Source organism: Schistocerca cancellata, chromosome 2 (genome assembly GCF_023864275.1).
Source record: "Schistocerca cancellata isolate TAMUIC-IGC-003103 chromosome 2, iqSchCanc2.1, whole genome shotgun sequence".
Classification (NCBI taxonomy): Eukaryota; Metazoa; Arthropoda; class Insecta; order Orthoptera; family Acrididae; genus Schistocerca; species Schistocerca cancellata.
The window spans coordinates 974,125,510-974,152,379 of NC_064627.1; the positions used below are offsets into that span (position 1 = coordinate 974,125,510).

General features: G+C 40.5%; 1 protein-coding gene across 2 annotated transcripts in view; it reads right to left on the minus strand.

The window, feature by feature from the left end:
- Nucleotides 1-3,147: 3,147 nt before the first annotated feature.
- Nucleotides 3,148-26,870, minus strand: part of LOC126162944 (phosphatase Herzog) — a 69,153-nt gene continuing 45,430 nt past the window's right edge. For both annotated transcript variants that reach the window (XM_049919777.1, XM_049919776.1), the window contains one exon: nucleotides 3,148-5,456. In XM_049919777.1, the coding sequence (XP_049775734.1) occupies nucleotides 5,199-5,456 (258 nt within the window). In that variant the 3' untranslated portion in view covers nucleotides 3,148-5,198. The remainder of the gene's footprint in view (nucleotides 5,457-26,870) is intronic.

Below are 26,870 nucleotides of genomic sequence, written 5' to 3' on the forward strand. Positions count from 1 at the left end.
CATCATAAATAAAACACATGCCTTGGCAATGGAGAAAATTAATAGTGTGTTAAATTTCCCAATGCACTAAAAATTAGGCCACTGTTACAAAAGTCAGTAAAATACAAAGCGGAGACCATTATTGATGGAAAAATGTTACAGCAAAGACACAAACAAAATTCTACAAGATCAGCAGCATTACAGATCTGAAGAAAATCCAGAAAACCTTTAAGCTTAAGACTCCTCCTCCAAGTGGGTCTCTTACTTTGCAGTTATCTTGACTAGAAATTTCCATTAAAAACAAAAATGATGTGTCTACTTTAATAATGTTTGGCAATGGAATCTGATCATTTAAGTGATTATAGCAGTACAATAAAGAACACAAGACATATAATTTGGTAAGACTCAAGTGAGTGCAAGCTTTTATTAATACTTCATGTGCAAATTTTCCCATTGTCTCATATATCCAAAGCTGCATATTCAGTCACCATTTGGTGAAATAATTTCCTCATGCTTTTTTTCCAAAATTACAAACTATCGGAATATGACAAAAAATTGTCCTAAAATAGTTGACTGATTCAACAATGCATCAATGATCAAAACTTGAAAGTGACAAAGGTGGTGGAAATACCAGCCTTTCAGTTTGGAGCATTAAAATATGCAGTGTAATGAGTTCAGTAAAGCATTTTTTTTTTTTTTTGGGGTATTCCCACTGATTACACAACCATTTATTTCTCTTCTATTTTTGATACCCCTCAAAGTTACAAATAATAAACACAACAACGTAGGTTTTGAACGTTCATAACAATTCAAGGAACTGTGAAGATTACATGACTCAGTCTGGATGACGTAAATGGAATGAAGATTAAGTGAATAGAATAACTATTCATACACGAAATTGTCAGGAATTTCCCACTAGAAATCTTTATTTATAAAAACGTAAGTACTATACATCTGAAATGTGTGTTTAGAGGTAGTTCAGACATTCAATGATAAATTTTTGACAAATTCCTTTTAATATTCTATGTATTCTGATGAAAGGTGACTAAATGAATAACAAATATCATTATGTATGTATATTTCTTATGCATTCAATGTCCTGTCTGTTTTGGAACCAGCAAAAAAACAATTCCCTAGCTCTTAGAGAAAATTCTGCATCATCTCATATTTCACATCATGAACCATACATTGACCTTTAAAAATACAAAACTCACAAAAGAGACCAACTGCATTAGATGAGTGGAAGATAACAAACTCATGATCATGCAGAGGCTTACCAATGGTCCTCTTGCTCAAGAACTACTTGTGAATGGAAGAGAAAGGGAGATACACCGTGGTGGTACCAAATGTATTCTGTGCTACACACTCAGAACAACCAGTAGAATGTCAATGTAGTGTTCCTGTATAGAGGAAGTATGCATCCCTGAAAATATTTATTTACAGACACTGTGATAGTTAACTGTGTAACATTATTCACATTTTTCAATAATTTTCTGCATTGCTACATAAAATACTGGGATCAAACTCGGCACCAGACCCTCTGCAGCACAATAATGATTTTGTATGGATTAGAAGGAATATCCCTACTTATCAAACTATCTCAGGAAACAATTAGAGTAATTCCTGGAACTCACTGGAGGTACTTTCTGATTGAAAAAGAACAGTTCTTAGTTACCTAAAGAAAAATAATGATGCTTAATGACAAAGCATCATAAATGTCACACATAGTGCAATTATGGATAAACTAAAACTGAAGAATGCAAGTACAATATGCCACAACGCATGTAGAATTAATGGTAAATGAAATGAAACTCTTATTTTACTTCACAGTTAGCCTAAATAAAAATTCATGCATCCTCATACCATCTTTGTGTGGCAAAATACACACATGCTCAACACATAATATAAATCTATTTGTGCACTATGTGCTACTGCAAGACATACAGTAAAAATGGCAATGTTTACCACTGAAGTTCAGCAAAAACTCGTCATTTATCCAAGCGTGGTGCCAGGGAATGAGTTTACATTCAAAACTAATTTTTTGCACGAGATGTAATGATACACACGGCGAAATACAATGATACCAACGTAAATGTAGACACTGACAAATCGAAAAACAGGATAATTTTCAGAGATAACATTTAACCTTATGAATGCTCACTTCTGTTATCTGGAAAAGTATGATATTACTTGATTGTAAATGGAAGAAGGAAGCAGAAAGTTTAACGCCTCATCAACAATGAGGTCTTCAGACATCGAACACAAGCTCAGATTAGACAAGATTATGGACAGGAAACCTCACATGGCCATTTTAAAAGGATGCATCCTGACATTTAAGTGACTTGGAAAAACCATGGAAAATCTAAAAATGGATGATCCATTTAGGGTTTGAATACTACTACTCCTGAACAAGAGTTCAGTATCTTTACAGTTGTGCCAACTTGTCCTTCGTGATTTGGCTCATCAATTCCACTTATGCTATCTGCTGTTTTAATTTAGCCTCAAGAGATACTAGAGTTCCTTGTGAAAAGTCACACCAAGATAGTTGTAAATTTATATCTTCTGTTATCAACTGGCATCAATGTGTAATTTGAATGGAGCTAACAAGTGTTAACCAATTACCAAGAAATGCTCAAAGTCGCAAAAGAAAGCTATTACAATGATGAGAGGAATTCTAAGCTCACCATTTGAGTTTGCAATCATCAACAAAGCTGTAATTCTATACAAGCCACCACGTACTTGCCGTACTAAGCACTGCTAAAAGCCTACAAATAAATAAAATACTAATATTTTTTTCAGAAACTTATTTAGAATCACATTATAACACTCATTGACCAAAGGATTACTTAGTTTATATCTCTGTTGCTGTTTAACTTAGCACAATTAAGAGATGTTGAAAAGGTTCTGAATTCTGATATGCAGGAAATGAAACTGAATAATTACTACTTTCGTGTATGTAAATAAATGGTCTTTGAACAAACCAGTGTCAGATACCAATTTGTGTAGTGTCAGTGTATGTTGGGAGCCAGGAATAAAAATTAGTATATTATTTAAATTGTTTTTGCTAATCTGCTTGAAATTATGTACACATACAGTAACCAAGGAAATTGGGCAATAATTCAACTTTTATGGATACACAAAATGACAATCAACTGTCCAAGAAGCTAATAAAATGTGAAGGCACAACTTTCTTTATTGTGGTATGTCTTTAAATAAAGTCTATAACAAGTAATTAAAAGAAAGATACAGCACTTTCCATAAATAATGGTCTTCTGAACAGATTTATTTACTTTTATCACATTCAGTTATAGATAGCACCGAACCAACTTTTAAAACCAGCCAGTTTCACAAATTTATAATGTGTCAAATCTAAGGTCTAAGTACAATCTCTTTAACAAATAAGCAATAAAACTTAGGAAGACAAGCAAATGGGTAGAATATTACATTTTAATTATGTACACACTGATCAACTACAAATTAAATAAAACAAGGTACTTTCATCATTCACAAGGAAAAACAAAAAGCACATTTCAGTTTATTTGTTGCAAAATATCTTAAGTATGATTCATAATGAGTACACAATAAACTTTACAAAAATAAAACAAAACTTCAATTTCTTAACCAACAATTCATGTAGCACATAAACAACCCCCCCCCCCCCTGGATGATACATACATCAATTAAGTAAAACCAATCATTGGTACAGACTGATATTGTGATGCTCATTTGTACTGCAAGAGTTGAACTAAAATCAGAGTTGCCCTGCCACAGTAAATATTGGCAACCACCACCAGAAGGGTAAATACTGAAATCCATGAACAGGTTACTTGGTTACTCTCTTTTATACATATATAAATAGTCAGAGTAAAAAATTATAATAAAGATAAAAGCTGTGTAAATATCGCCAAAGATATGCGAAATCACACATCCAAACATGCCAACACAATATGCTGGCATGCTTGTATAAGGCCACTATAGAGATTAGCAAAGTCACATACTTATAATAGGTGTGTGGCAAATAACCACAGTACATCAAATTTAACAGCTCAAATTACAGATCTACCATCATTTTATCAACTCCATTTTCTTTATTCATTCAATGGCGTCCTATAAGTAACTGCTTTTTTAAAAAGCAATTTTGCTTTACTTGCTTGAAGGTAGGCAAGTAAAAGATGGAGAGGAGGGCTAATAACTCATATTTATGATTGTTCTTTTGGTTGCAAATTCTAATTCCCATAAACTTATGTTCTTTCTCGGCATTGTGTGTACCTGAATAATGTTACATAAAAAAAGAAAGTAGCACCAAACTTTCCTGAGCATTAAAATATGTGAAGTAACTGCTTGCTTCAGGACTGTTTGTATTGTTAAAAACTGTAACACCAAATTATTTCTTCAATCTTTGTCAAATTTACTCTGTACAGCAGGTAACTCATTCCAAAATTAATTTATTACAGTGGCTGATTAGTGCCATAAATATATGTGTATATATATATAATTTTTTAGTCGTACATAAAATCTTTCACTAGTCAGAGTAAAATCATACTAAATGTAACAAGCAAATATGACAATAGATTATACAAGATCCTTTGACTGGTTACAAAAATTGCACAGGGTTTCATTCTGCCTTATCAAAATTGTTTGTAATATAATCTGGGGAAACAGATTCCATTATAAAAAACTATTCTTGTCAGCAAAAATAACTGGGAGTTGACTTTGTTGAGGGATTTGGACCGAGAATACACACACACATACACACACAGAAACACATGGGCACACTTACATGTATACACAACATGACCTGCTGAATAATTTCTTTCCTTGCCAACGAGGAACAATTAATCTTTTCAGAAGGCAATATTGGCACTTGGACTGTTGGATAAAATTTCTGAATTTCTTTTTATAAAATATTTACACTTGCTCTCTTGCAACAGGCATCAAAAGTGAAGTGTTACAGTTGATTCATGCAATAGTTTTGCATGGAAATCAAAGTCCTGCACTTTCTCAAAAAGGATGAAGCAAATTTCATTTGTAACATGTGGTTTCCGTGACCACAAATAACACAATTTCAAACGATTCTGACACATCTCACTCGCACTCACAGTTACACACTTTTAACGATTAACAGCATGGCCTTTAACTTCAGGTCCCAGCTTCTGCCTTGTCTTAACACCAACAGGTTCACACTGATCGACTAAAACAAAGTTAACATACAAGCTTGGCTACGAGCCCACATTCAATTGTGTATGATTGTTCACTTGAAGGCTGTGTAATTGTTGCTGTTGCTGCTGCTGCTGCTGCTGTTGCTGCTGATTTGACAACGGTGATGGTACTGTGGATGGTGCTGTTGTGTTATATGGATGGTTTGAATTGCAGAGAACTGTGTACACATTATCCACTTTGCTAAGCTTCTCAAAAAATGGTATCAGATCCAGAAGCTCAGAATCAGTCATGTCATCAAACCATGAAGCAACAGGCACCTGAAAAAGCAGTTACAAGTTATAATGAATGTAAGCTAGTGCAATCAACAATGCTGTTCCAATTCACAACAAATTCTCTATAAAATGTAGAGTGGTTGTTAATGGTCAGAATGTTGGGTTACAAACAGCAGTTCTTTATTAAGTATGCCTCCTGCAGAAATGGTATACCTTTGCCTCCTTCCAACCTTAGAAATGGATCAGTTACATAGCAACAACAACACACATGGCTGGCTAGATAATAACAACAATAATAATAGAACTTTTATCAGTAAAAAAGGAAACAAATCTGAAACACAGTGGTAAACACATTATTCCAGAAAGAAATTTTTCTGACCATGACTCAACAATGTAAGGAATCTCTCTAACCAGGAAACAGAAAATAGTTCTAAACTATTCCAGAAAGACTGTAATCTAGAAAATCTATTCTTTCTTACATGAATTAAGCCTCTAAAGTCTGTTTGTTAACAACCAAACTCATGTTCGGCATCTTGTTTGTAGGCAAGTTTTGATATCCTGGCATATATCTGTAACAGAGCCCATCAATCACCAATTTCTTTTGCTTATCTGGTAAGGGCCCTCTCAGTTTTCTAGGTTCTGATTCCATAATATAATTTACTTTTTTTATTTAGTTTATATGCTTTTCAATAGATATTACACATTAAATTCAATTTGTATCTTCGTGTTACATGCGGCCAGAATTTGGTTGATTGGTTGGTTGAATTGGAGAAGGGACCACACAATGCGGTCATCAGTCCCTACGACCTTGGTATAACTAAAACTGATAAAATCTCACACTATAAGAGGGAACTACAATGGACATAAAATTACAAACGATTGACAGAGAAGGAAGGAAGAAGGCAGAAGAACAGAGGAGGGAAAGAAAGTGACAAACGACAGGAGCATAAAGGAAGAAGCACAGGTAGACAAGATAGACACTCAAGATAAAACAGACCCCATAAGGAAATGAGTGGGAAGGCAGAGGGCGGGGGTGAACCACCAGGCCCAGTCGAAGCCAGTCCAATCGGGGTGAAGGGGGGAACAAGATGGCCTGCCTTCCCCTCCACCCACCAATAAGGTTGAAGGTCCCACCCTCAAATAACGCAATAAAAACCCTCATCACAAAGAAACCGTAAAATGAGATCAGCCGCTGAGGCACTGTCAGCTAATGCCAGGGGTGCGAGTCAGGAAAGCTAATAGTCCATTACAGGGCAGTTAAGTTGGGACAATGCAGTAAGAGGTGAACCATAGCCAACAGCGATCCACGACGACAAAGAGGGGGTCCTCATGATGGAGGAAATAACTGTGAGTCATCCAAGTATGGCCGATGTGGAGCCAGCAAAGGACGACAGAGGCCTTACGAGAGGCCTATAAGGAGGACCGCCACATAGTTGTAGAATCCTTTATCGCCCTGAGCTTGTTCAGCGAAGAAAGAGTGTGCCATTCTGCATTCCAAAGTCCCAAAACCTGGAGCCACAATGCCTAGCGTAGGTCTATTTCTGGAATGACAATAGCAAGAGAAGGCCTGTTAGTAGCCAATTACGCCAGTCGATCAGCAAGTTCATTGCCAGGGATCCCAACATGGCCTGGGGTCCAAATAAAAACCACTGAATATCCACGTTGATCAGGGAGAGAAAGAGAGTCCTGGACAGCTATGACCAACGGGTGGCGAGGGAAGCACTGGACGATAGCTTGCAAACTGCTCAAGGAGTCGCTACAGATAGCGAAGGACAGTCCTGATCAGAAGTGGACACAGTCCAGTGCGTGCAAGATGGCTACCAATTCTGCAGTAAAAACACTAAGCCATCTGGTAAGGAACTAAGTTCCGTGTGTCTCGCAAAGGTGTAAGCGTAACTAGTGTGACCAGCAACCATGGAGCCATCACTAGAAATCACTTCTGAACCCGGGAATGAACTGAGGAGACTGTAGAACTGCAGTTGAAGAGCCTCCAGATGGACGGAATCCTTTGAATTGATGGAGAGATCAAGATAAAGCTGTGGCCGAGAGACACACCACGGAGGGGTACGTGCGCGAGCAGAGAAAAGAGGCGGTAAAGGGAAGAGCTGGAACTAAAAAAAGGCGACTGAATGCGGCATCCATGGTAAGCCCACATCGTATTTGGATAAAGGAGACCATAATTAGGGTGCTTTGGGGTGCAGCAAATGCGGAGCCCATAAGACATCAGCTGTTGTTGGTGCAAAACTCACAGCAGTGGAATCCCCACCTCTGTGAGAGGGCTAATCACAGGGCTAGTCCAGAAGGCACCAGTCGCAAGTCGTACCCCACGATGGTGGATGGGGTCTAGTATCTGCAATGTCGAAGGTGACGCAGAACCATAGACAGGACTCCCATAAGCTAAATGAGACTGGATCAGTGCTTTGTACAATCGCAATAGAATAGAGCAGTCTGCACCCCAGGATTGGCCATCGAGGAACAGCTCCGTATGGGAATGGACTGTGTGGTGACGACAGAAATGCGTGACACACAACTTGGCTACCGAAAACTGAAAACCATGGGAGAGAGCCCAAGATTGCGCCCAGTAGATTGCCCCCCCCCCCCCGTAGACGTTGTTCTGCAGCGCCCATGGCGGAGGAAGTGACATATATACAAAAATTTTCAGCGTACAAAGAGGGGGACACTGTCGTCCCAGCAGCTGCCACCAGTCCATTAATGGCTATGAGAAAGAGAGGGACGTTCAGCATGGAACCCTGTGGTACCTCATTTTCTTGCCGATGGGAAGTGCTGTAGGAACCAACTTTGACCCGGAAAGCACGACAAAAGAGAAAGTTACAGATAAAAATGGGCAGAGTGCCACGAAGGTCCCATTCATGTAGGGTGGTGAGGATGTGGTGGTGCCAGGTGGTGTCGTAGGCTTTATTCAAGTTAAAGAAGACTGCAATGAGGTGCCGCCGATGGGCAAAAGCAGACCGGATAGCAGACTCCAGGTGGACAAAGTTATAAACCATAGAGTGGCCACAGCGAAAACCACCTTGAATCGATGACAAAAGGTCGTGGGATTCAAAGATCCGAAACAGCCGCTGACTCACCAGGCATTCAAAGAGCTTGCAGAGGGTGTTGGTAAGGCTAATTGGACAGTAGTTATCCAACTGAAGAGGTGGCTTCCCAGGCCTCAAAACCGGAATAACAGTGCTTTCCTGCCACTGGGTAGGAAATACCCCCTCACTCCACAGACAGTTGAAAAGGGTCAGTATACGACAGTGGCCAGTCACCAATAAGTGTTGGACCTTTTGGACATGTATCCAATCTGGTCCAGGAGCCATGTCGGGACAAAGGGTGAGAGCATAGGTGAATTCCCTCTCACTAAATGGCGCATTATAAGGCTCCAAGCAGCGAGAAATGAAAGACAAAGGCAGTCATTCCGAGCGCTCTTTCAGGAAGTGGAACGTGTGTCTCACATAGGTGTAAGTAGATGCAGAGGCTTGGGCAAAGTGTTGAGCGAAATGTTCTGCGACAAAGTCCGGATGGGTAAGGACAACACCACGTACAGAAATTCCTTCAACACCGGTGGGAGGACGATGGCCAAAAATTTGCCCGAGGTTCGCCCAGACTTGTGAAGAGGAGGTGTGCGGTCTTATGGCAGCCACATATCGTTTCCAGCAAATCTGTTTCTGAAATTTGAGTAGGTAGTGGGCCCAGGTGCGGAGTCGTTTAAAGACCAGAAGAATAGCAGTAGAAGGGTGCCACTTGAAGTGTTGAAGAGCACGGCATCGGTCTTTTATGGCCACAGCAATTTCTGGGGTCCACCAAGGGATCATCTTCTGAAAGGAATGAACCTGAGGAAGAAGGTATGGCTGAAACAGCTGCGGAAAGAATGGCAGCAGTCAAAGTCTGTGTAGACTCATAAATACTGCTATGTGGTAGTACAGGGGGGATGGTAGCAGAGGAGAAGGCACCCCAATTGGCTTTAGAGAAGGCCCACCTGGGAGGGTGACAGAGCGAGATACACTGAAGAAAGGTCAAAACAATCTGGTAATGATCGCTGTCAGATAAGTCATCGTGGACACCTCATTGAATGGAGGGAACAAGGCCGGGACTGCAGATGGAGAGGTCAATGGCAGAGAAAGTGCCGCACGCCACACTAAAGTGTGTGGGAGTGGCGGTGTTTAGTAGACAGAGGTCAAGTCCTGCCAGAACATTTCAACTGTCCTGCCCAGGGCAGTAGTCCTGTGACTACCCCAAAGAGGGTTGTGGGCATTAAAATCCCCTAGAAGCAAGAAGGCAGAAGGCAGTTGTTGAAGAAGGGTGGTCAGGGCAAGGGATGTGGGCGGCCTGCCAGGCGGGAGGTAGAGATTACAGATTGTGATTGGAGTGGCCATATGGACCCTGACAGCAATTGCTTCCAGAATGGTATGGAGGGGAACCCATTTACTAACACTGTCCTTAGGGACCAAGGTACAAACACAACCAGAAGCCCGCAAGGGGCCAATTTGGTTCCGACAGAAAGTGTGGAACCCACAAAGTGTGGGTGACAAAATGGGTCTCCTGGAGAGCAATACAAGCAGCAGAGTAGGAGGAAAGAAGGTGTTGCAACTCAGGGAGGTGACACAAATATCTATTACAATTCCACTGGAGAATTCTCAAGCTGGTGTCCAAAGGGCAAGCGAATGGACCGGAGCCAGTCACACCGCCGAGTCGCTATCTGTCATCGATAAGGATGGGGTAATGTCCATATAGGTGGGATCAGATTCAGTTGGTTCATTGGCCAGAGGAGAGGAAGGTGGCACCTCAAGGGGTACGGGAGGGGCCTTGCCCTTGTTCATGTGTTTCTGCTTCTTCTCTTGTGAAGGAAGAGAAGGGCAGACTGCAGTGAGGTCGGGCACGGGATTACACCCAGCAATCTTGGCGTCCACCGGCCGGGATCATGGGGCTGATGTGGAGCTGCAGATTGCCTTTAAGAGGGGTGCCGGGAAGAGGAGTCCCGGGAAGGAGCTCCAGCACCGGCGGCCGCCGAAGGAGGAGAGTGCTTCTCCGGTGGGGAAGGGGGAGCAGCACCCGAAGCAAAGGGTATGGGTACTGATGAGGTGGTGGAAGGGGAGTGGGAGATGGAGAGTGAGGACAAAGGTGTGGGGCGAAGGGGGAGGGGCTGGGAAGAGGAGAGGGTAGGAGGGGGAATGGATGTAACTGAAGCAAAAGTAGTCGTTATAGGCACGGGATGGAGCTGGTCATACTTTCGACAAGCCTCAGTATAGGTAAGTCAATCTAAGGTCTTGTACTCTTCAATTCGTTGTTCTTTCACATACACTAGGCATGCTGGTGAGCATGGAGGATGCTGTGCATTACAATTTACGTACACTGGCAGAGGAGCACACGAACTCCCCTCATGGAGGGGGGTGGGGTGGGGGGCACAGTCACCGCACAGGGGATCATGGGTGCAGCAGGAAGACGTGTCCAAACCGTAAGCATTTAAAGCATCTCATCGGTGGTGGAATGTAAAGTTTTACATCACACCACTACACCATCACCTTGACGTTCTCTGGGAGGATATCCCCCTCAAAGGCCAGGATAAAGGCGCCTGTATCAGTGCGATTGTTTTTAGAGCTTTGTTGTATACGGCGGATAAATCAGACTCCTCACTGCTTGAGGTTTGCACGGTGCTCCTCATCAGTCTGGAGAAGAAGATCCCGGTGGAAAAATATGTCCTGTACTGAGTTCAAAGATCGGAGGGGTGCGACAGAGACTGGGATATCACCAAGATGGTCACAAGCATGCACAGCTTCAGATTGGGCAGCAGAGAATGTCTTTATGAGCAAAGAACAGGACCGCATTTTACTCAAGGATTCCACTTCACCATGCTTATCTTCAATCGTCTCCATGAAAAACAAAGGCTTGGTCATGGCAAAATTTTCGCCATCTGTCCGGGTACAAACCAGGTACCGAAGGAAAGGTTTCAACCCAAGCCGGCGAAGATGGTCAGGGAGGGGAAGGTCAAAGGATCAGGAGTTTCATGTCTTCTATCACTCTTAGAGATGGCCACAGAATGGCGAGGATGTTGACACTTTTGTCGCTTCATGTGCAAGGCGTCTGCCCTCGTACCACCCACTCCGACCAGGGCCTCGTGCTGTGGATGCCACCCAGCCACAGCAAGGGCCATCTGGCACGGCGGCCATTGCTAGGAGTTCTGATGCCCCAAAGTGATGAGCACTGATTCCTTGGCATACGCAAAGCGTTAACAGCTCAGATACTAGCAGTGTGATCCTTGTGTTGTCAAGGGGCTCAGCCAAGTGGGTACTTAACAGCCCCACCACATGGACTGGCTACTGTGTTGGTGACCTAGCAGGAAGGGGACCAGGTTGCAAGAGGAAAAGGGAGGTGAGGGAGAGAGGAGCCTTCACCATGGAAACTAGGTTGGGAGTTCATCCCCAAATGGCTCAGACTGAACGGAAAACTTTGGAAATGGAGCTCAAACCCCAAGGGTACCAAAAACGCCAAAAAGGAGATGGAAACAGCAAACTAAACAATAGCACATACCAAAAACAAAGCCGGGAGGATAGCCAGGTCGATATAAGGAAGTCCACCAAGAGGGAAGGGAGGGGGAAGGAAGAAAGGAGCAAGGACAGGGAAGGAGAGGAACAGGGACAATAATGCAGTCTGGAAAAAGGAAGGAGACTGCAATAGCTCGGGGCCCCGTTCACACCACACACGTACCCACAAAAGGGACTGTGGGCCCCATGAGTGGGGGGATTTGATTTTCTGCAGTGGGATTCCTGTGAATATGTTTGACTATTGCTACAGATTGTCCCTATTTCCAAAAGTCCATAAAATCTCTCATGCTGGGGAGAAACAACCTCTTCATATGTCTTTGTAGTGGGAGAATGGTATCAATAATAATTCAGGCCATTTTATTTGCTAAATAAGCAAGCTAAATTCCATATGGAGAAAAAATGATGTGAAAATTAGTGGCGACTTTCACATTAATATGAGGTCTCAACTATATGAGGCCATCGTAAGCATATGCAGGTCTCCACATACACAACAGATTTGTGCATCACGCACATCATAATGAAATGCTGAGATCGAGGAGGGGTTGGTGGTGATGGTGCAGCGCCATGAAACATTAAACATTTCAACCACGATCACAATATATTCGCAGCACATGCTTAAAGAACCATAATTAAACATTGGAAAATCCAGGATGAAATAATGACAATATTACAAAAAGAATAGTTGCTACTCACCATATAGCAGAGATGCTGAGTCGCAGATAGGCGCAATGACAAAACGACGGTCAGAAAATAAGCTTTCGGCCAACAAGGCCTTCATCGGAAATAGACAACACACACACACACACACACGACCACAGTCTCCAGCAGCGGAGGCCAGACTGGCCTCAGCAGCCAGAGACCACGGTCATGTGTGAGTGAGTTTGCGCGCATGTGTGTGTGTGTGTGTGTGTGTGTGTGTGTGTGTGTGTGTGTGCGCGCGATTTATTTCAGTTGAAGACCTTGTGAAATGAAAGCTTATTTTCTGATAGTCTTTTCATTGTGTCTCTCTAAGACTCAGCATATTCACCATATTGTGAGTAGCAATTATCCTTTTCACAACAAAGAACCAAAATTAATTCATTAGAATCGTCATAATCTCCTCCTATCTTACCCTAAGAAAATAGCTACGTTAAATGTTATTGCTTTCACCCGTCTGGACACCAGTACGTGTTAGCATGCTTTATGAGATTCAGTTAGTTGCACTGGCCCAGAACTGAATCCTGTCCAGCAGATTGAACATGAGGACCTGTGGTATATAAGTGGTTTCCACATATGACTAGGTGAATACAACGCTGGTTCCCATGTCTAGCCTCGGTTACACAATTCACAAGCACTTTGAAAACATTTTCACACTTTCATATAGTATAACAATCAATGTAGTTAGATAGTGTACAAAAATTCTCTCTGGAAGGGGTGGGGGTGGAGTGGGGAGGGGGCTGGGGGGGAGATGTGGTGACAGGAAGGGCATCCAGTCACCCTCTACCACTAACACTGCCGAAACCAGAGTAACATGCCAACTCTGTGAAGATAGGAGTAAGGTCAGGGAGGAGGAGGAGGAGGAGGAGGAGGAGAAGAAGAAGAAGAAGAAGAAATGTTATTACCTTCGTGCTAGAAAAAATACTTGCATAATTGTGAAAAATTTTGTTTCACTTGCATCTCTGTATGATAAGATTTATTTTACGAAATATAAGGTCAAGCTATAGGTGAACAAAATTTACAATTGACTGACTTCTTAGAGGCTGCTACCACCTGGAGATCAGCTGCATAACACTCTCAGAGCAATGACTACCCCACAGAAAAACTTCCCAGTGCTTTAAATAAACAAAAAGCTATGTAAGAAAAGAATATAATTAGAGCCACTGCCTACCATGGACACAACAAACTTGTTTAGGACAATTTAAGCAATGTTAATTAGTTAAATGTTTTGTAGATTGTTAGAATGGTTCTTTTACCGAAAAATGTGGAATGAGTCAGTCAAAGACTCAATGCAAATAGAGAGTGAGCCCAAAACAAAGCCTGTTATGCACTGTTCGTGTAGCCAAGAATCTTAAATACAAATTATCAGACATGGAGCAATAAATACTGAAGTCCACAATAGAAGTAATTTGCCAGATTCCATGACTGAAGAACCATTATTTACGTTGTACGTTGCTCAATGAATTATCACATACAGATAAGATTTCTAGTTCTCCAAATGTATGAGAGCAAATAATGTAGTCAAAACCTTCAAATTTACTAATTCCTGAGAACAAGAGACAACTCATTTTGGTGCTTCTCTTTCATCAGTAGCAAACATTCGACATCCACTGTTGCCCACAGGCCTCCTTCATGCATTACAGTTTCAGCTATATACATCCGTGTTATCCAGTGTATTTTATAATGTTATCCATCCACCTTCTATTAGGTTGTTGCCTTGATCTGTCCTTATTTGTTGAAACCCAGCAAAGTACTTCCTTGGACCAGTGACCCCATCAATTCGCCTCTTATTTCATTTCAGTAATAATTACGTCCTACACTCTGGTTCATCTATTTGTCTCCCTGTCTCTGCTAGAGAGGTGTGTAAGTGTGCTGGTGGGGTGATGCACAATAGCATGGGACAGTGTCCCATGTGATGTAGCAGCCACCAGCATTATTTTGCCACATCTATGTAGTATCTGCTTTGGATGCACATAGAACATTTTGCACTGATTTTTGCGTTTCTTTGGGTATGGCGAGGTTACTTAGCTATTGTTCATTATGGAAGGGCACAAAACAAATACAGCAAGTATTGCATTAACACTGAACAATGACAGTTTTCCAAGAACACAAAGCCAGGATTACCAGTTACCGGTGTAAGCTTGAGCTTGTGGCATAGGACAGAGACAAAGCACACAGTGGTACCAGCATAAAATATTTTCCATCACTATTTGCACAAAATGTATCACCTACCAAACTACTTAATTGCATGCAACTCCAGTAATTCCCAAAATGCTTTTCTCAACTGCGCACTGATTGGCCTTCAGTTTTGGAATGTTTTGCATACAAAGTCGACGTCTCATTGCTGTATGACAGAACTGTGGGTGGTTCAGGTACAATACAATTAACATGCTTTTCTCCGTTTCAGGATCTGAAAGCTTCCTCAAGAACTGCTAATAATAGTTATCATGATGAAGTTTAATGGAAGCTACAGTACTGTTGTATATATTTTTCACTATACTCACATATACTTGTCTCATTTGGGTTGTGAAAATGTGTCAAAAGGTTACTCAAAATCTACAGCTTCCACACAAAATCTTAACTTATTTCACTACTTCATACTATAAGGTCTTATTCTTTTGTTTAGTAAAACACCTAAAACTTTTTCATGCAGGTGGTAATGATTTATGAATATTTTGTATATTACAGGCAGGAGACTGATCTTGTTTGGTCTGTCCCCCTCTTGTGAAATACAATTACAGCATTGTTGCAATTTTGATAAATTGTCTTGTTTCACAAAGACTCTGTAAACAATTTTACAAGCCTCTTTTGTGTAATATTTCCTCCAGTTTCAATCATTACTACTGAAACATCATCACCTCCACCTATACAAACATTTAAAAATATCTTTCCTTGTACCATTTTCTCTCTGCCATCTTAATGGATGGCATGTGCTGTCCTACTTACACAAGCTTCTGTTTTGTTTTCTTCCTATCCTTGTGCTCATGTGTTTCTTGTGCCAAATTTTCACTGAAACCTATCACGTCCTCCAGCAGAATTTCCAAATGACTTTGTGTAATTCAGCTTTTTCCATTCAGATGTTCTTTTTTCTGCCATCATTATGGCTGTAATAATTTTTGCTGTTGGCATGTCTTTGTTAAATAATTACCTATGCCAGTATGATCTCCATATTAAAAGATGTTCGACTTCTTGTTTAGTTTCATCCATGTCCCTAATTACAATGAATTCCCATATTCCAAGTACACACTCTTGAATTCCTGCATTATGAGCTGTTTCTTTCTAGATGTCTGTCTAATTTGATTCTGGATCTTATAATTCAGAGGATTTATTTCCTAGATGTTTGATAAAATATAGTCAGCTTCATTATTGGTTTCATATTGTCCATGTCAAGTACATTTTCTGCTTGTTTTCTTCTGGAAGCATGTATTTAAGACAAATGTATTTGCTCTCTTGGAAGTTTTACCAGGTTACAGACAACATTATTTCTAGTATAATATACTGTATCCTCTCAATTATTCAGGGTAATTTTGGGGGAAGACGTATGAGTAACTGAAAGAAAGAAAAAAAGGAAGATGAAAAGAATCATTGGAATATTTTCAAACATGTATTCTCTGTCTGAAAATGTATGCAAATTCCGTGCATAGCTTCTGTAGACCTGCTCATTTCTTAAAATAGTCTGTAATGTTGGTCCGTTTCTGAGGGGACTTGATATTTTTTCGCACGGCATTTCAAATTTTTCTTGCAGCAAAAATGTCACTGTATTTAAACCCACTTTGGCCCATAAATCTAGAAGAGCATCCGCAGATTACAATGTGGTAAAATAACTCACAAGGTCACTGTCTTCATTTCCACTTCACATTCACTGTCCTCTTCTCTGCGTTGTTGTGAAGCAGGGGCCACATTTTCAGCATCACATGCATCAATCTTCAGTCACTTATTCAAACTTCCTTTGACATCTTCAAAACCATTTAAATCCTTTGTCAGATTTATTATTTGTGTACTTGTTATTTCATCATCACTGAAACCTTGAAAATCAATGTCTTCCCTGTCTGGAAGAATTTTCCTCCATGATAAACTAGTTAGTGCATGTGGCTTGACTTCCTGTCAGACATTAGAAATCCTGTACATGGCATCTAGAATTGTTAACTTTTTCTGGAACACCATCAAATCATCCTCTTCAACTAGCATTCTCAGTACCAGCTCAGTAGTGCCGTTTTGCCCATGTAATTACATCCTGGTCCACTGGCTATATAATGGCAGTCATGTTACCACATAAAAACTTAGTTATGATGAGACCATCATCAGATACAAGAATCCTCTCACTGAGATGCGAAGGGGCATTACCAAGGAACAGAACAGCCTTCTGTGGCAGTCCTTTCTCTTCTAGAAACCCTTAGCTGCCCCCCCCCCCCTTTTTTAAACCTTTTCTCGTATTCTAATCGCTAGTAGTTTCACTTTGTGGTTTCCAGAAGCAATGGCAGTGCACAAAATTGTTATGCTTTCTTTAGATGACTTATATCCAAGAGCACGAACTTCAGTGTTCAAAGCAATCTCATCATGCTTTTTCGTGCAGGTAGTCCAGAACTACAATCACATTTCCTGACAAAATACTGGATTTTCTGCTTATTCCTATAAATGTCCTAAACAGTCTGCATTCCCATCAGATAATCAGCACTTAGATTTGCAGGCAGTTTTCCCCTTCTCAAATCTTTCAGTTAATTCTAATTTTTGTTTTAATGTCAACACATCTTTCTTTCATGTCTCCGCCATTCTTTCACAAATATCTTTTAAATTGCTTTGCTGACTATTACACACTGATTAACATCAGAAAACTGAGTTTGTTTCTGATTTACGTGGTACAGGTTGAATGAAAACAATGGAAATTGTCTCTGTTGCTGTTCGAAAGAGAAAAATGTTGCACTTTTTTTATGCACAAGTAATCTACACATGAATACTCAGAACTACACTGAATTAAGTTTCACACTGAAGAATTGTACTTCAGTTTGTGCCCAACATTTGCACAAAAATTAACTTTTTTTCAGCCAAATTTGCAGTTTCATCAATTTCATTGTCTTTTCACAGAAGTTTTCCACTTCTTCACCTGAGTATGTGCATGCCAAGGAATGCACTTTAATGATTTTCAGGTGATACCTTTTGTTTACTTTTAAAACAAGCCCTGCTATTCTGTCAGATTCCTTATATCTGCATTATCATTTTTAAAATTCTTGTCTACAATAAAACCTACGACAACACTCTGCCTTCCTCTCCTTGGGCAGTGCAGCAATTCTACTTCATCTTTGAGTTTATTATCACATTATTATATCTCATTTTTAAATGTGTATAATTTGACTACAATAAACTATCTTTGGAGCCTAAGTTTCTCCAATTTCAATCCATCCTGGTGCCCTATATCCAGTCAATGCTGGCCCAGGACTGGTACAATACTTCCCTGACTTCATGGAGAACCAACCATGCCTGTATGTTGTTGCTGTGGTCTTCAGTCCTGAGACTGGTTTGATGCAGCTCTCCATGCTACTCTATCCTGTGCAAGCCTCTTCATCTCCCAGTACCTACCGCAACCGACATCCTTCTGAATCTGCTTAGTGTGTTCATCTCTTGGTCTCTCCCTACGATTTTTACCCTCCACGCTGCCCTCCAATACTAAATTGGTGATCCCTCGATGTCTCAGAACATGTCCTACCAACCGATCCCTTCTTCTAGTCAAGTTGTGCCACAAACTTCTATTCTCTCCAATCCTATTCTATACTTCCTCATTAGTTATGTGATCTACCCATCTAATCTTCAGCATTATTCTGTAGCACCACATTTCAAAAGCTTCTATTCTCTTCTTGTCCAAACTATTTATCGTCCATGTTTCACTTCCATACATGGCTACACTCCATACAAATACTTTCAGAAATGACTTCCTGACACTTAAATCTATACTCGATGTTAAGAAATTTTTCTTCTTCAGAAACGCATTCCTTGCCATTGCCAGTCTACATTTTATATCCTCTCTACTTCGACCATCATGAGTTATTTTTAAGTGTCTCATTTCCTAATGTAATTCCCTTAGCATCACCCGACTTAATTAGACTACATTCCATTACCCTCGTTTTGCTTTTGTTGATGTTCATCTGATATCCTCTTTTCAAGACACTGCCCATTCCGTTCAACTGCTCTTCCAAGTCCTTTGCAGTCTCTGACAGAATTACGATGTCAGCGGCGAACCTCAAAGTTTTTATTTCTTCTCCATGTATTTTAATACCTACTCCGAATTTTTCTTTTGTTTCCTTCACTGCTTGCTCAATATACAGATTGAATAACATCAGGGATAGGCTACAGCCCTGTCTCACTCCCTTCCCAAACACTGCTTCCCTTTCATGCCCCTCGATTCTTGTAACTGCCATCTGGTTTCTGTACAAATTGTAAATAGCCTTTCGCTCCCTGTATTTTACCCCTGCCACCTTCAGAATTTGAAAGAGAGTATTCCAGTCAACATTGTCAAAAGCTTTCTCTAAGTCTACAAATGCTACAAACGTAGGTTTGCCCTTCCTTAATCTAGCTTCTAAGATGAGTCGTAGGGTTAGTATTGCCTCACGTGTTCCAACATTTCTACGGAATCCAAACTGATCTTCCCTGAGGTCGGCTTCTACTAGTTTTTCCATTCTTCTGTAAAGAATTCGCGTTAGTATTTTGCAGCTGTGACTTATTAAACTGATAGTTCGGTAATTTTCACATCTGTCAACACCTGCTTTCTTTGGGATTGGAATTATTACAGTCTTCTTGAAGTCTGAGGGTATTTCGCCCGTTTCATACATCTTGCTCACCAGATGGTAGAGTTTTGTCAGGACTGGCTCTCCCAAGGCCGTCAGTAGTTCCAATGGAATGTTGTCTACTCCGGGGGCCTTGTTTCGACTCAGGTCTTTCAGTGCTCTGTCAAACTCTTCACGCAGTATCATATCTCCCATTTCATCTTCATCTACATCCTCTTCCATTTCCATAATATTGTCCTCAAGTACATCGCCCTTGTATAGACCCTCTATATACTCCTTCCACCTTTCTGCTTTCCCTTCTTTGCTTAGAACTGGGTTTCCATCTGAGCTCTTGATGTTCATACAAGTGGTTCTGTTATCTCCAAAGGTCTCTTTAATCTTCCTGTAGGCAGTATCTATCTTACCCCTAGTGAGAGAAGCCTCTACATCCTTACATTTGTCCTCTAGCCATCCCTGCTTAGCCATTTTGCACTTCCTGTCGATCTCATTTTTGAGATGTTTGTATTCCTTTTGGCCTGCTTCATTTACTGCATTTTTATATTTTCTCCTTTCATCAATTAAATTCAATAGTTCTTCTGCTACCCAAGGATTCCTACTAGCCCTCGTCTTTTTACCTACTTGATCCTCTGCTGCCTTCACTACTTCATCCCTCAAAGCTACCCATTCTTCTTCTACTGTATTTCTTTTCCCCATTCCTGTCAATTGTTCCCTTATGCTCTCCCTGAAACTCTGTACAACCTCTGGTTCTTTCAGTTTATCCAGGTCCCATCTCCTTCAATTCCCACCTATTTGCAGTTTCTTCAGTTTTAATCTACAGGTCATAACCAACAGATTGTGGTCAGAGTCCACATCTGCCCCTGGAAGTGTCTTACAATTTAAAACCCAGTTCCTAAATCTCTGTCTTACCATTATATAATCTATCTGATACCTTTTAGTATCTCCAGGGTTCTTCCATGTATATAGCCTTCTTTTATGATTCTTGAACCAAGTGTTAGCTATGATTAAGTTATGTTCTGTGCAAAATTCTACCAGGCAGCTTCCTCTTTCATTTCTTAGCCCCAATCCATATTCACCTACTACGTTTCCTTCTCTCCCTTTTCCTACTACCGAATTCCAGTCACCCATGACTATTAAATTTTCGTCACCCTTCACTATCTGAATAATTTCTTTTATTTCATCATACAATTCTTCAATTTCTTCGTCATCTGCAGAGCTAGTTGGCATATAAACTTGTACTACTGTAGTAGGTGTGGGCTACGTATCTATCTTAGCCACAATAATGCGTTCACTATGCTGTTTGTAGTAGCTTACCTGCATTCCTATTTTCCTATTCATTATTAAACCTACTCCTGCATTACCCCTATTTGATTTTGTATTTATAACCCTGTAGTCACCTGACCAAAAGTCTTGTTCTTCCTGCCACCGAACTTCACTAATTCCCACTATATCTAACTTTCACCTATCCATTTCCCTTTTTAAATTTTCTAACCTACCTGCCCAATTAAGGGATCTGACATTCCATGCTCCGATCCATAGAACACTAGTTTTCTTTCTCCTGATAACGACATCCTCTTGAGTAGTCCCTGCCCGGATATCCGAATGGGGGACTATTTTACCTCCGGAATATTTTACTCAAGAGGACGCCATCATCATTTAACCATACAGTAAAGCTGCATGCCCTCGGGAAAAATTACGGCCGTAGTTTCCCCTTGCTTTCATCCGTTCGCAGTACCAGCACAGCAAGGCCGTTTTGGTTAGTGTTGCAAGGCCGGATCAGTCAATCATCCAGACTGTTGCCCTTGCAACTACTGAAAAGGCTGCTGCCCCTCTTCAGGATCCACACGTTTGTCTGGCCTCTCAACAGATACCCCTCCGTTGTGGTTGTACCTATGGTACGGCTATCTGTATCGCTGAGGCACGCAAGCCTCCCCACCAACGGCAAGGTCCATGGTCCATGGGGGGGCATGCCTGTATATCCCATCATAATAATGCCCCCCCCCCCCCCCCCATGCCTGTATACGGGCCATTATAATGATGGGGTTGCGACTCATAAAGGCACTTTAAAGCTACTACCAGCACCCCTCAGGAAGGAATCTGTTAATCCTTCTGTCTGCATGCAGTGCATTTTGCACAGTCGAATGTGACGCCATTTTTCCAAGTGTCTGCATATTCAGTAACTGCGATGAGACCTGGAAGGAAGCCAGTACAATATTTATTTAAGTGGATGTGGAAAACTGCCTAATCAAATCCAGGCTGGCCAGCACAACAATCCCTGTTGTTAATTCACAAGGAGGATTTGATCCAGGGGTACTGAGCTTCTCCATGCCTGGAAGTGGGTGCTTTAATGCAACTGATTATCCTGTCAGGTTTCTTCAATTTACTGTTCATAAATTAAAAGATATAGGTGAGTTATGCTCTTGTGCTCCGTATTATTTCTGGTTATTGACTCAAACTTTCTGCAGCAATGTGGGGGCACAGAAGTAGATATTCATGCCCCACAGCCTACATCTGTTGCTTGATTTCCCTCAGTCCACTACAACAATGTTCTTTCACCCAAGCTGGAATATAAATATCTCAAACTTTCATGTGGTGGCAGAGCATCCGATGATTCTACTTTTCATAGCAGGCCAAGGGCTGAAGATTTTGAGACATGTGTGAACAGTGTCTAACCTTGGCAGAATTATGCTCACTACAATCACTGCCCTGGGATGAATGGTAGTGAATCTCAGAGCCCTCATTAATCACTATCATTGTTTAACAGTCAGTCTTATTTTTATGACTCATTATGCATTCAAGTCTAATCTGCAGGGCAGTGTATAATTACTCTCACTACTCTGTCTGCAGTGCAGATTGATAAGGAGCCCATTCATATTTGTTAATGATAAAGCAATCAATCAAGATTGTTACACCTACTAATAGATGCACAGCTTGATTACCTGGAATGGAAATCATCAGGATCTATTCTAGATGGTTCTCTTAATTATCACCTTGATTTAATTAAGGATTTCCCCACCCCCTGTCCCAAGTTCTTAATAGTCATCTTTTGCAGCCACAGCTTCTTTATACAACATTTCTTATAAATCATAGGACGTCAATCATGCTACATCAAACTTTGAACCAACTAGTTCTTTGCTCCTGTTAAAAGTGTAAATGTTCTTTCCTGAACTGTTAATGGGAATTCCAGTAACAACTGTGTATATCACTAACAAGATTAACCCCCACAATTCATTCATTTATTACACACAAATATTTTGTTCCACATCAATTGATCACTATCATAACCTCATCATTCCCATTAAGTGAAGCAACAACTGTTAAGCCAAAGGACTTACATCCAGGAGGAATGTGGTTCAAAATTGCATCTAGTCATCCACATTTAGGTTGCCCATTGTTTTCCTACATCAATCAAAGCAAACTAATCCTCTGACAAGTTCACTCCTTATCTCCTTCCTCATCCTGACCCTATTTGAGCATGTGTTCTGCTTCTAATAATACTGTTATCAGCATGACATGAACCCCTTACCTGAACACTTTTAGAAAAAGAAGTGTTTGAAAACTTCTAAGTATTTTACAATGTTTTGTATACCTTTCAGAAATATATTCCGATTTCTGTTCAAATTTAGGCTTGAATGTTATGACTTTTTCCTGTGAGATGTTTTCTGAAGCAAGGTGTTACATACAAAGGAACATCATTGTATTCACAATAATACTGTGTTTCATTCCTTACATGTTCCCTGTCAGTTTCTATTGAGTGGGAACATACATTGCACTGTCGGTCTGGGTTGGACTTCTTGTCTGTTGGTGGAATGATTTCTGGGAAACGGCATGCTGATAGCTAAAGGAGTCACTGAGGGTAAGGTGGACACCCAGAAGTTGGAGAGATGATGCGTGCATTGTATTCATTACAAATTCTTATCAAGAAGTTCCTCCTGACTGTATATTACAAATGAATTCTAAACTGTCTCAGAGACAATCTGCTTCACTACTCAGGTCTTAACTGCACACTACTGGGCACAAGCTACAATCAGATGAAGCATGTATTACAGAGAAGGGGCCACGAATGTATCTACGACAATTACACACTTTCACTACGACAGCATCTCCTGCCACTTTAGTGAAGAAAGTAGTGGTACAATTAACACAGGCCTGTCTAAGAGGAGTAGAGCAACAGCTTACTAAACTGCACAGAATTTGTCACAAACTTCTTTTACATGCCACATATGGAATTTAGACAAACAGCAGATGGAAAAATACCCAATACATAGTGAGAAACAAAATGAAAGAAAGGTACAAGAGTTACGTCAAGACAGTATTTTGTGAACAATTTGGCATGCCCAAGATAGCTCAGGATAGTCTGTCTTACTTCTGTGTAATTTCTCGTTGTCCTCCTTTTCCATTTTGTTGCAATATTTAAGCAATGTTTTTCTTCACAAGTTGTATTCATATTTTTGTTTCAATAGATGGTCTGAGAAAGATTTAATATAATTACCCAGTTTTAATGACTGATGGAATGTCCCGATATAGAGTATGGGTTTCATTGAAAATGTTTGTGGGCGCCATAGTAGTGGGGTGTGCCTTGCATCTAAAACACAATGAGAGGTTTCTTCCATAGTCTACAAACAGGTTTTCAATATCAATTTTCCAGCAGCTCGTACACAAAAATAGTATCCCAGACAGTGCTATCCATGGTAAACTAGCCTTATAGGCATAAAGAATTTGGTGAAATATGTGACCAATGTCAATGGAGCATGGCCTTGTTTCTGTCAATCTGTGGTTACTTATAAATGCAAATGCACATCTACATGAACAGTTCAAACATTAGGAATGTGACAGTAAAGGACTATCTTGTTATATTTATTTGATGCCTGAAGTAATGTAGTCTGTCTGTACGAATAATAAAAAAGGGCTGAACATAGAAGTGATCAGAACAGAAGTTCAACTATGGTGAAACTATGACTACTAGATACACTAACAGCAGCACAGCTCTGATTTATGGGAATGCACACATTACCTGCAATGGGAAAATTGAATCCAATGGCGAATTGTTGATTAGATTTGGAGCACACGCTCAGATTTGGAAAGGATGGAGATGGAAATTGGTCATGACATTTAAAACGGAACTATCCTGGTATTTGCCTAAAGAGATTTAGCGAAAACATGGAAAACCTACATCTGGATGGTTGGCTGAAGATTTCAATCACCATTCTCCTGAAAGTGGGTTCAGTCTCTTAATCTGCACGGCACATTTTACAATAAAGCAAAGACCCTGGAGAGAAGAGAAAGAAAGCTATTTTGTCAATATAAGGTGGAAGATCATGTACACATAAAAAGAACAGTGATCCAAATCAAAAGAAAATTTCTTATGTAAACCAATTGAAATGTGTAACATTACTTCCTGTATATTATCAGTTATTTGATGTGTACTACTGGATAAAAACCCCTATACACTTACTTTCTGCTTCCACCACATTAAATAATTACTAACTTTATAAAATTACTGGTTACAGAAAATTTCTGGTCAATGACATTTCGTCATTTAAATATTTTATTTCTGGCTGGTGACTTCCCATATAATGATACACATCTGCCAGTTTTTCTTTTCCATCTGTCCTTCATGAATGAGAGGAGTTGCAATTTCTGCCACAGATAACATTTCATACGGACAGACCGATGATTCAAAATTTTGTAACAAACATGTGTTACAGAGCTGCGCAGCAAAAGTGCAGATGAATGTGGCTAAATGGCTACGTGAATAAGCATCAAATTATGAATACAAAAAGTCTGTGATTCGATCTTCAGTTAGTCCTACAATTTTTTTCCATCACTTATCACTTGTTTCATTTCTAGCAAGTTAATACGAAAAAAAAAAAAACAAGTTGCACTGTGGTTCAAGGTCCAGGTAAAGCTGTATGTCTTCCTAGAACAGGCTGGCTAGACAGTTCATAAGGCAAACAGAAGGAGAGGGTATACTACCTCCAGTTGATGATACCAAGTAAAGATCAGCAGTGTTCAAATCAACTTCAAGGCTGAGGAACATAACTACTACAGATTCAGGTCTGGACCAGAATAATACAGCAAATTATGTTCTGGAGAGAAACAGCTTGTGGGTCACCAGCTAATATGCCGATCTCAGGTACAAAAAAACACAGCACTTTCCCTTTCTCACAAACAACTGTAGATGTACTGGTCATCAACACAGTTATAATGGGGATATGATTAGTGAAGAAAATTTCACAAATATCAGCAGAAGGTGAATACCCCTACTTCGACTTTTAGAATATGGTCCACAGTCAACATCAGTGATACAATAAAACTCCATTTAACATACCTCCATTACTTGATATCATGTTAAATTATACCCTGAACCAATGTAGGTCAGGCAAGAAAATATTTTTAGCAGGAAAGTCTAGATCATATGTGGTGTTAATTCATGTCCATACAGGTCTTTGCTTAATGTGCAGGGGATTCTTACACTGAAATTTCTGACCTCTATTCACTTATGCAATTTGTGGCAGGCAAAACAAATCTGTTAACATTTTGGCAAGGAAGCCTGATCACAACTTGGGGCATAATGCTGTGTTTGAAAAACTGCACCCGAGCATATCCCAGGTCATGATTTTCATGATGTGTGTGGCATCTATCGCTTGAAAACTTGACTGATTTCATGCTAGAACAATGTACATATTGTTCCACCATAACATCAAGCGCCGGCACATTGGCCTGAAACATTACAGCAGAGAAGGCTGTGGGACAACGTCAGCCAATAGTATGCTGGCTAGGACGACACCACAACAGGAGCAGCCCCTATACGAAGAGAATTTAAATGCCTCTCCACTTAGCCACAGCTGCACTAGAAGACAAGATGTGATATAAACACTATAGCAGTGACTTGTAAACTGTATTATTTGCTTGCATGGAAATTGTATATATATTGAAGGACACTGATTATTTGCTTGTTGCCATTTGCTTGCAACCCATCTTTGTAAATATGAAAAGTTAAGTATTGTCAATTTACTTTACTGTGACAAAAACCATTAATATGATCTGCTTGAATTGTTGTCTAGCTATCCAAGAAAACAGCTGCCTACACACCCTATATTAGATGAGTGGACAGGACAACACATACAAGGTGTGATTCAGAAGTTTCAAGACTTGATTCATTTCTGAGTAGGGGAGCGGGCGTGGACTGGTTCCGCCGGGTGGGAGAAGTAGTGGGGGGTCTCAGGGAACGAAATGACACTGCAGCAGTTGCCTCCAGACCCTGGAGAGTGCACATCGCTTGCAGCTTGAGTGCACGTCATTGACCTAATGGAGCAGCACTTGGAGCAGCATTATGCAATTAAGTTTTGCGTGTGACTGAACAAAACCACCATGGAGCCTCTCGGTATGATTCAAGAGGCCCTTAAGGAAGAAGCCATGTCCCGTGCAATGGTTTTCATGTG